The sequence below is a fragment of the Haliotis rufescens genome, unplaced genomic scaffold (assembly GCF_023055435.1).
Source record: "Haliotis rufescens isolate VD_foot unplaced genomic scaffold, xgHalRufe1.0.p SCAF_9, whole genome shotgun sequence".
NCBI classification, from domain to species: Eukaryota; Metazoa; Mollusca; class Gastropoda; order Lepetellida; family Haliotidae; genus Haliotis; species Haliotis rufescens.
Window position 1 is genome coordinate 7,929,162 of NW_025964383.1, and position 12,125 is coordinate 7,941,286.

The window sequence follows — 12,125 nt, forward strand, 5'->3', positions numbered from 1 at the left end:
GAACACTGAGAAAGAGGAAACAGAGACGCACATCTGAGACTGCTCGGGCAGTGCTTCCATCCACTGATAGCCTGGAACACTGAGAAAGAGGAAACAGAGACATACATCTGAGACTGCTCGGGCAGTGCTTCCATCCACTGATAGCCTGGAACACTGAGAAAGAGGAAACAGAGACGCACATCTGAGACTGCTCAAACAGTGCTTCCTGCCACTGATACCCTGGAACACCGAGAAAGATGAAACAGAGACGCACATCTGAGACTGCTCAGGCATTGCTTCCGTCCACTGATAGCCTGGAACACTGAGAAAGAGGAAACAGACGCACATCTGAGACTGCTCAGGCATTGCTTCCATCCACTGATAGTCTGGAACACTGAGAAAGAGGAAACAGAGACGCACATCTGAGACTGCTCGGGCAGTGCTTCCATCCACTGATAGTCTGGAACACTGAGAAAGAGGAAACAGAGACGCACATCTGAGACTGCTCAGGCATTGCTTCCATCCACTGATAGTCTGGAACACTGAGAAAGAGGAAACAGAGACGCACATCTGAGACTGCTCGGGCAGTGCTTCCATCCACTGATAGCCTGGAACACTGAGAAAGAGGAAACAGAGACGCACATCTGAGACTGCTCGGGGAGTGCTTCCATTCACTGATAGCCTGGAACACTGAGAAAGAGGAAACAGACGCACATCTGAGACTGCTTAGGCATTGCTTCCATCCACTGATAGTCTGGAACACTGAGAAAGAGGAAACAGAGACGCACATCTGAGACTGCTCGGGCATTGCTTCCATCCACTGATAGTCTGGAACACTGAGAAAGAGGAAACAGAGACGCACATCTGAGACTGCTCGGGCAGTGCTTCCATCCACTGATAGCCTGGAACACTGAGAAAGAGGAAACAGAGACGCACATCTGAGACTGCTCGGGCAGTGCTTCCATCCACTGATAGTCTGGAACACTGAGAAAGAGGAAACAGAGACGCACATCTGAGACTGCTCGGGCATTGCTTCCATCCACTGATAGTCTGGAACACTGAGAAAGAGGAAACAGAGACGCACATCTGAGACTGCTCAGGCATTGCTTCCATCCACTGATAGTCTGGAACACTGAGAAAGAGGAAACAGAGACGCACATCTGAGACTGCTCGGGCAGTGCTTCCATCCACTGATAGCCTTGAACACTGAGAAAGAGGAAACAGAGACGCACATCTGAGACTGCTCGGGGAGTGCTTCCATTCACTGATAGCCTGGAACACTGAGAAAGAGGAAACAGACGCACATCTGAGACTGCTTAGGCATTGCTTCCATCCACTGATAGTCTGGAACACTGAGAAAGAGGAAACAGAGACGCACATCTGAGACTGCTCGGGCATTGCTTCCATCCACTGATAGTCTGGAACACTGAGAAAGAGGAAACAGAGACGCACATCTGAGACTGCTCGGGCAGTGCTTCCATTCACTGATAGCCTGGAACACTGAGAAAGAGGAAACAGAGACATACATCTGAGACTGCTCGGGCAGTGCTTCCATCCACTGATAGCCTGGAACACTGAGAAAGAGGAAACAGAGACGCACATCTGAGACTGCTCAAACAGTGCTTCCTGCCACTGATACCCTGGAACACCGAGAAAGATAAAACAGAGACGCACATCTGAGACTGCTCAGGCATTGCTTCCATCCACTGATAGCCTGGAACACTGAGAAAGAGGAAACAGACGCACATCTGAGACTGCTCAGGCATTGCTTCCATCCACTGATAGCCTGGAACACTGAGAAAGAGGAAACAGAGACGCACATCTGAGACTGCTCGGGCAGTGCTTCCATCCACTGATAGTCTGGAACACTGAGAAAGAGGAAACAGAGACGCACATCTGAGACTGCTCGGGCAGTGCTTCCATCCACTGATAGCCTGGAACACTGAGAAAGAGGAAACAGAGACGCACATCTGAGACTGCTCGGGCAGTGCTTCCATCCACTGATAGTCTGGAACACTGAGAAAGAGGAAACAGAGACGCACATCTGAGACTGCTCGGGCAGTGCTTCCATCCACTGATAGCCTGGAACACTGAGAAAGAGGAAACAGAGACATACATCTGAGACTGCTCGGGCAGTGCTTCCATCCACTGATAGCCTGGAACACTGAGAAAGAGGAAACAGAGACGCACATCTGAGACTGCTCAAACAGTGCTTCCTGCCACTGATACCCTGGAACACCGAGAAAGATGAAACAGAGACGCACATCTGAGACTGCTCAGGCATTGCTTCCGTCCACTGATAGCCTGGAACACTGAGAAAGAGGAAACAGACGCACATCTGAGACTGCTCAGGCATTGCTTCCATCCACTGATAGTCTGGAACACTGAGAAAGAGGAAACAGAGACGCACATCTGAGACTGCTCGGGCAGTGCTTCCATCCACTGATAGTCTGGAACACTGAGAAAGAGGAAACAGAGACGCACATCTGAGACTGCTCAGGCATTGCTTCCATCCACTGATAGTCTGGAACACTGAGAAAGAGGAAACAGAGACGCACATCTGAGACTGCTCAGGCATTGCTTCCATCCACTGATAGTCTGGAACACTGAGAAAGAGGAAACAGAGACGCACATCTGAGACTGCTCGGGCAGTGCTTCCATCCACTGATAGCCTGGAACACTGAAAAAGAGGAAACAGAGACGCACATCTGAGACTGCTCGGGCAGTGCTTCCATCCACTGATAGCCTGGAACACCGAGAAAGAGGAAACAGAGAGGGACATCTGAGACTGCTCAGGCATTGCTTCCATCCACTGATAGCCTGGAACACTGAGAAAGAGGAAACAGAGACGCACATCTAAGACTGCTCAAACAGTGCTTCCTGCCACTGATAGCCTGGAACACTGAGAAAGAGGAAACAGAGACGCACATCTAAGACTGTTCAAACAGTGCTTCCTGCCACTGATAGCCTGGAACACTGAGAAAGATGAAACAGAGACGTACAACTAAGACTGCTCAAACAGTGCTTCCTGCCACTGATAGCCTGGAACACTGAGAAAGAGGAAACAGAGACGCACATCTAAGACTGTTCAAACAGTGCTTCCTGCCACTGATAGCCTGGAACACTGAGGAAGAAGAAACTTTTCTTTCCCTCTGTATTCACCTCCGCAGGTACAGCATATATATACACATGTCATGTCAATAAAATTGTGGTATATATTATAGATATAAATTCTTGCCTATAAAGTCAACGTGACTGTATCAGTATGTATTACATATTGATTTTTAAACAAAATTAGGAAGAAAGACACGAGACTCAAAAAAGTTTGCATAGTTACAATTTGTAAATGACATTACCTTTGTAGCATTGTAATAAGTAATTATCTCATTCATGATGATGTGCACATGCAAAGTCTGAAATCTTTCCAAAATCTGGCTTTGAAAATCTTACCATTCTATCCATAAGGCCTCAATGCAGGAGGTGTGCATGAAGACAATTTGTGTAGAACAGTCTCAAAATATCATGTCGCATGTTGAGGTTCTAATCCCCATGTTGGTTAAATGTTTTGAGTGAAGGATAGAACAAGGTTCTGTGGGCTTCTCTTTGTTGTTTGGTTTCCACTGCCGCGCTTGCTTGCTTGCATTGTTGGGATCGTAGTATTAAGCTCCCTCCGAACGTTCGCTCATATGAGGTGGCTAGGTCGTATGGAATCTTGCACACCTGCTTAATAAAGTGACCTTGATCAAACAAAGGCCACATATAGTACTTGGCAGATTTTAATTGTGTACCTAGTTGCTTCAAGTATCTTTTCCTCATTTGGGTGACTTTCTTTTATCGCAATAATATATTTTTCTCTCTCCACATGTAATTCTGTACCATTTATAATAAAATGGGTAACACGCTCAGCAGAAAGCAAAATACTTTTACAAGTTATTTAACAAAAATGTGCTATCCAAATGAGATAACTGTCAGACATTCCAGACCGATTTATAGTGAAGACTTGCTTGAGTTTAATCCCATACATTGTCGCAACAAGTCTGGTCCCTCCAACCCGTGTTTATGGGTTCCACCAAAGTGGTGATCTGCATCACTCTAGGATTTCCTCCTGCATTAAGCGCCGTTATATAACTGGAATAATGTTCAAAGCGGAGTTAAACCCAATTCACTCACTCAAAATATAACTTTATAAGGACTAGTTGAGAGTATCCATCCTCACAAATTATTGTTCTGTTTGCCACAGGGATCTTGGCCACTTTTTATATCGCCATTAAAAGTATTCCAGCTATATTTTTTAGAATATTAACAGTAAGGGCAAGGACGGTCTTTTAACTTGTAACCTTCATTCCAGATCAAGTTTCAGAATTGACACCTGATCATGATGAGCATTGCACATCTATAGAAATATCTCATGAAGATCGACCGCCTCCGTGGTCTAGTGGAGAGCGGGAGGTCGAAGGTTCAATCCCTGGCCGCGTTAAACCAAAAGACGTCAAAAGATTGTATTTGTTGTTACCTTGCCTGACGTTCGGCATAAAGGGCCTAAAACAAGGACTGGGAGTCAGTATACAGTGTCTGAATGGGGTATTCATTTTAAACTGCGGCTAGGTAACTCAGTTGGCTAGCGTTATTAAAAATCATAATCTTAGTCAGGACACGCACACACGCACACACGCACACACACACACACACACACACACACACACACGCACGCGCGCGAAAGTTGCTTGATAAGTGCAATAATCTTGAACGCGACGTTAAACCCCATTCACCTCAGCTCACATCTGATGAAGATCTTACACCACTGAGGGCTGCTGATCACAGTGTACAATCCAATGACCCACTCAGTTACCAAGGTATCTATAGCAACCACTGACCATAGCCACGTGCGCGACCACTCTTTGTCATGTTGCACAGAGGGAGGGGTTGACAAATTAAAGGTTAAGTATTCATAAAGGTACTCCGGAATTTGGCTACTCCAAGTACTAGCGACCACACATGGCCACGTGATGGGTGTAATAGCAATGTACTGCATTTGATTTCCAACACCCCTGTCTGCTTGTATCCCAACGTACGTTGACCTTTTGTATTTGGTGCAAAGAATCAGAGGAATTAAGCCGTTAAAGGGGATAGTAAAAAGCCTCATGACAATTACAAAATATGTACCATGGGCTTATTATAATGAGGGCACACGGGCGGCACAGTCGTCAAAGGCGCCGTAATTCGCTGTGCAGAGTTGCCTCCCTTGGGCACGTCACCAACTTGTGATTGTGGGTCCCAACCCCGGTTCGCCCCTATTATGTTTCTAGGTTTGTCAGCACCATACCCGTGCTCTTGGGTTTCAATATTAATCTTATAACTATGATAAACAGAAAAGCAGTTTTGTAATTTATTGGAATCAGTCCAATTTTGACAGATATTGCAGCATGGACACCCGAAAATTTCACGGCAACGCTTGATAATTAAAGTACGGAGCCTTGTAATATAGATCGATAAAAAATTCTGATCGAGCCTGTAGAGCAAATTGTTTTTGGTACAATGTGAGACATTATGTTTGTTTTCTAATCCCAGATCCTGTCCTAGTCACCTTGCTTTCAGGGAGGCCCAGGAGCGGCGACATGACGTATGGCCATGTCTGACAGTGTTTCTGCAATACCCTAGGGCCTCAGATGGCCAACTCCCACAGGAGATGAGCTCCGCGCCACTCCGTCCGCTGCCCAGATTAAACCTTGTCATCCACGTAGATGATTTAGTAATGATTCCTTTTTCTTAATCTCGCCTTAGTCCTATAAATAAGATTTGTAGAAATCTGATCGATTCTAAGGTGTCGGTGTTTGAAAGGTTTCGTGATGTCCCTATTTGCTGGAGAGATAACAGTCCTTTTTCTTCTGACTTTGCAATGCGTGTATGAGTTGTTTGCGGTGAGACACCGACATGGACAGGCTTATAGGCCTGTATGTATATCTTGTAGCAGGGAGTACGTGTGGCATTCTAGGACAGAAAGGTGAGTTTGTAATACATGTGGGCTGGTGTGGTAGTTTAGTGGTTAAAGCGTTCGCTCGTTACGCCAAAGATCAGGGTTCGATTCCCCACATGGGTACATTGTGTAAAATATTGAAATACAGAGATTATAGAAATCGATCATCCACTTTATTACCCTTTCAACTGCTTCCTGTATGACAGGAGGGATGACTTCAATATTCCAATCATCAACTTCCCCTTCATGTTTAGCAATATTCCTGCAGCTCCAGCCCTTGGTGTTTTGAGATACAACCGAGCTCAGGAGGTGTTTGATCAAGGTTACAAAATTCAAGGCATCAGTGAAGATTTTTATGTTAGACATGTGGAAGACATTTCCAAATTTGAAATGATATCCGATGCTATTCCCTATCGTGACTTGTACCATTTGTTTCCGTGTTTTTTAAGCTAACAATTGACTTGCTTCTGCATGTGTTTGTGACAGGTGCCACCGGTTGGGCAGGACACGCTCACCTTTTCGCGAACAGATGGTATCATCGCTATTTGTTAGTGATTCACTGACTCATACTCATGATGTCGTATAATCCATAATGTGTGTATGTGTGTGTGTGTGTGTGTGTGTGTGTGTGTGTGTGTGTGTGTGTGTGTGTGTGTGTGTGTGTGTGTGTGTGTGTGTTTATCGTTCAGTGAAACTCTGCAGAGCGAATAAATTAGGAGGGGCTGCGTGGTGTATTCTCCCTGCATTGTTTTATTGAGGATATAAACATGCTGTGTTTTTAATGGCGTTACATGTGCTCAAGCAGTTTGTTTAGATCGTAATACTTCACTCGAACATATGAAAGCATGAGGTGGGAACCCCTAAAGGAATCTAAGCAGGCTTTGCAAAGCATTCGTTCTACACCGCACGTCACCATTATCACGTCATATCACTCATTGTGACGCAAAAGATATGACGTCACAGTTGTATATAGAAATGTGCCAAATTATCTCTGTTGTCCCCAAAACGTACAATACATTCTTACCCGTGAAGATCCGGGGTAGAAAAGGCCTTCAGCACCAATGCTTACCGTAAAAAGCGACTATGCTTGTCGTAAGAGGCGACTTACGGGATATTGTGGTCAGGCTCGCGGACTGTATTCTAACTGCGTGGATCGAAGCTCATGCTGCCAATCACTGGATTGTCTGATCCAGACTCGATTATTTACAGACCGCCGTCATATAGCTGGAATATTGCTGACAACAAAAACAACTACAATACAGTTTGTAGGTTTCTATCATGTTTTCTGCACGAAATGTATTGCCACACATCCTTTGAAAACCATAGTAAACGCAATTTTGCATTTTGTAACCTATATATGTAGATATAATTATTTAAATATGCCTACCGGCAATATCTAAAAAGAAATCGATATTTCCTGAATATTCTCACAAACACAAACTATAGACAGCCATTATTTGTACCTTTTCTCCCATTACAGATTGATATATCTGGCCCATTTTTGGGTGAGATCGTTCGGCCATTGTGCTTATCTGCGTTGCCCAGATACATCTAAGGGCAACAACTCACTACCCTCTCAAAAATAGCGTCATCCAATGTACAACATCTTCAGGTTGGGATCATGTGTTCGAATACACAGAAATGATGCCATGGTAGAAATAAACCAGGCCTCGTTTTTCGTTGTTCTTTGTGATGAGCTAGCTCACATATGAATATAAACATCGGGTGATGCTTAACTTATGCAACGTGTATATATGATCATTTTCGAGGATGGTAAACTCTTATACGAGACCTTAAAACTTTCTGTGGCACTTGTGTGTGTCGTGATTAATATTCATGATACAACGCACAAAAGTATGATTCAGTAAATGTCTCTGAATGTTTATATATTATCTTAATTTATCTGATCGAAAAGATAATGCAGATATGAAACAATGGTCACACTTACTGCACTGAAACAAGCCATGTTCCCGTGTTTATCACATAAATCTTCCTGCCATTACAAACGATGAACAGATTAATTAATCGGAATAATGGGTAGAATGCATATCAGGTGTTTACAAACTATTAACACATACTTGCCTTGATGGACTGTGTCTGGATATCTGTATAACACAATTATTAAATTATTCATATTCTGTCATCCTCAATATCCACGTGCTCTCCTGTGTTTTATTTCATTCCGTTTCACGTCCATCTCAGACCTTCACGGCTATGACATGTTTCACTTCCTGTTCTGGTGCTTTCCAAACTCGTTTCTATTTTTGAAGGCCATTTGTACACACAGAGAGACTCACTCACTCACTCACTCATCAACATTCACTACTTACATGTATATACACACATAGAGAGAATATCTCTCATGAATGAACTAGATGTTATTAATCAGTGTACTTTGGAGTGAGATACTGTTTTCAGTCATTAAGATGGCGAAGCATATGAAATTGGAATTTCTGCAGCGTTGAGCATAGGACAGTGTATTGATTTAAAATAGTGTTTTATCCACGTCAGGTGGGATACACTTATGTATAGTTGTGATAGTCTTCTTCAGGTGTCTACGTGCACTGCAAAAAAGTACCTGCAACACACACGTGTACAGTGAGGGTGTCTACGTGCACTGCACATACAGTACCTGCAACACACACGTGTACAGTGAGGGTGTCAACGTGCACTGCAAATAAAGTACCTGCAACACACACGTGTACAGTGAGGTTGTGTACGTGCACTGCACATACAGTACCTGCAACACACACGTGTACAGTGAGGGTGTCTACGTGCACTGCACATAGTACCTGCAACACACACATGTACAGTGAGGGTGTCAACGTGCACTGCAAATAAAGTACCTGCAACACACACGTGTACAGTGAGGTTGTGTACGTGCACTGCACATACAGTACCTGCAACACACACGTGTACAGTGAGGGTGTCAACGTGCACTGCACATACAGTACCTGCAACACCCACGTGTACAGTGAGGGTGTCTACGTGCACTGCACATACAGTACCTGCAACACACACGTGTACAGTGAGGGTGTCAACGTGCACTGCAAATAAAGTACCTGCAACACACACGTGTACAGTGAGGTTGTGTATGTGCACTGCACATACAGTACCTGCAACACACACGTGTACAGTGAGGGTGTCTACGTGCACTGCACATACAGTACCTGCAACACACACGTGTACAGTGAGGGTGTCTATGTGCACTGCACATACAGTACCTGCAACACACACGTGTTCAGTGAGGGTGTCTACGTGCACTGCACATACAGTACCTGCAACACACACGTGTACAGTGAGGGTGTCTATGTGCACTGCAAATAAAGTACCTGCAACACACACGTGTATAGTGAGGTTGTGTACGTGGACTGCACATACAGTACCTGCACACACACGTGTACAGTGAGGTTGTGTATGTGCACTGCAAATAAAGTACCTGCAACACACACGTGTACAGTGAGGGTGTCTACGTGCACTGCACATACAGTACCTGCAACACACACGTGTACAGTAAGGGTGTGTACGGAAACCACATGATTGCCGCAGTGATAAAATGGCAAACCCACATTGTAGAACGTTCAAAGCAGAGCCTCAATTTTGCACCAGAAGCCTATGCGCATATCATATCATGGTTTCAAGTTGAGTCACTGCGTGAATATATGGTAGAGGAGCACAGTAAGTTCACGTACTGCACAACATGGCACACAGACAAGAAATACACATGGTGTTAGTTACACAGAAATGAGCAAAATTATAATAGTCATGATGATGATATAAATAATTTCAACAATCATTTTAGTGACATATTCATCATAAATATACGCTGCTTTATAATATTAAATGGAGCAATGAAATAATGAGTCAGTGGGTGAATATTGCGTGACGCCGCACTCAACAATGTTCCACATATACCATGACCTTTGGTCACTTCCTACCACCTGCAATCGGGGACCGGGGACCTGTTTCAACTCATGCAAGCACGGAATATCATTGGAAGTATGTAACATCCTAAACTAGGCATGCTGATCAGTCACAAGTGTGCTGCCTCTCTGTGTGACTAAACCGTAGTCGTTGTCCTCAAGCTTCTCTCTCAACATTACAGGTGTACACTGTCTATGTATGTCCCCCAACTCTCTGTATAGCGTGTACGTCTCACACTAGCTTACAGCTGTACACAGTCTATGTATGTCTCCCAACTCTCTGTACAGCTTGTACGTCTCACACTACCTTACAGGTGTAAACAGTCTATGTATGTCTCCCAACTCTCTGTATAGCGTGTACGTCTCACACTACATTACAGGTGTACACAGTCTATGTATGTCTCCCAACTCTCTGTACAGCTTATACGTCTCACACTACGTTACAGCTGTACAAAGTCTATGTATGTCTCCCAACTCTCTGTATAGCTTGTACGTCTCACACTACATTACAGCTGTACACAGTCTATGTATGTCTCCCAACTCTCTGTACAGCTTGTACGTCTCACACTACATTACAGCTGTACACAGTCTATGTATGTCTCCCAACTCTCTGTATAGCTTGTACGTCTCACACTACGTTACAGCTGTACACAGTATATGTGTGTCTCCCAACTCTCTGTACAGCTTGTACGTCTCACACTACATTACAGCTGTACACAGTCTATGTATGTCTCCCAACTCTCTGTATAGCTTGTACGTCTCACACAACATTACAGCTGTACACAGTCTATGTATGTCTCCCAACTCTCTGTACAGCTTGTACGTCTCACACTACGTTACAGCTGTACACAGTCTATGTATGTCTCCCAACTCTCTGTACAGCTTGTACGTCTCACACAACGTTACAGCTGTACACAGTCTATGTATGTCTCCCAAAACTCTGTATAGCTTGTACGTCTCACACTACGTTACAGCTGTACACAGTCTATGTATGTCTCCCAACTCTCTGTACAGCTTGTACGTCTCACACTACGTTACAGCTGTACACAGTCTAAGTATGTCTCCCAACTCTCTGTACAGCTTGTACGTCTCACACTACCTTACAGCTGTACACAGTCTATGTATGTCTCCCAACTCTCTGTATAGCTTGTACGTCTCACACTACGTTACAGCTGTACACAGTCTATGTATGTCTCCCAACTCTCTGTACAGCTTGTACGTCTGATTCTACGTTACATCTGTACACAGTCTATGTATGTCTCCCAACTCTCCGTATAGCTTGTACGTCTCACACTACGTTACAGCTGTACACAGTCTATGTATGTCTCCCAACTCTCTGTACAGCTTGTACGTCTGATTCTACGTTACAGCTGTACACAGTCTATGTATGTCTCCCAACTCTCTGTACAACTTGTACGTCTCACACTACGTTACAGCTGTACACAGTCTATGTATGTCTCCCAACTCTCTGTACAGCTTGTACGTCTGATTCTACGTTACAGCTGTACACAGTCTATGTATGTCTCCGTACTCTCTGTACAGCTTGTACGTCTGATTCTACGTTACAGCTGTACACAGTCTATGTATGTCTCCCAACTCTCTGTATAGCTTGTACGTCTCACACTGCATTACAGCTGTACACAGTCTATGTATGTCTCCCAACTCTCTGTACAGCTTGTACGTCTCACACTACCTTACAGGTGTACACAGTCTATGTATGTCTCCCAACTCTCTGTATAGCGTGTACGTCTCACACTACATTACAGGTGTACACAGTCTATGTATGTCTCCCAACTCTCTGTACAGCTTATACGTCTCACACTACGTTACAGCTGTACACAGTCTATGTATGTCTCCCAACTCTCTGTATAGCTTGTACGTCTCACACTAGCTTACAGCTGTACACAGTCTATGTATGTCTCCCAACTCTCTGTACAGCTTGTACGTCTCACACTACCTTACAGGTGTACACAGTCTATGTATGTCTCCCAACTCTCTGTATAGCGTGTACGTCTCACACTACATTACAGGTGTACACAGTCTATGTATGTCTCCCAACTCTCTGTACAGCTTATACGTCTCACACTACGTTACAGCTGTACACAGTCTATGTATGTCTCCCAACTCTCTGTATAGCTTGTACGTCTCACACTACATTACAGCTGTACACAGTCTATGTATGTCTCCCAACTCTCTGTACAGCTTGTACGTCTCACACTACATTACAGCTGTACACAGTCTATGTATGT

The 12,125-nt window shown here is 44.3% G+C and overlaps 1 protein-coding gene across 1 annotated transcript in view; it reads left to right on the forward strand.

The window, feature by feature from the left end:
- The first annotated feature begins 5,859 nt into the window (after window positions 1-5,859).
- The window catches only part of LOC124124757 (adhesion G-protein coupled receptor D1-like), a 65,557-nt gene continuing 59,291 nt past the window's right edge, over window positions 5,860-12,125 (forward strand). Inside the window, exon 1 of the mRNA XM_048390633.1 lies at window positions 5,860-5,980. Coding sequence (XP_048246590.1) covers window positions 5,911-5,980 — 70 coding nt within the window. The 5' untranslated portion in view covers window positions 5,860-5,910. The remainder of the gene's footprint in view (window positions 5,981-12,125) is intronic.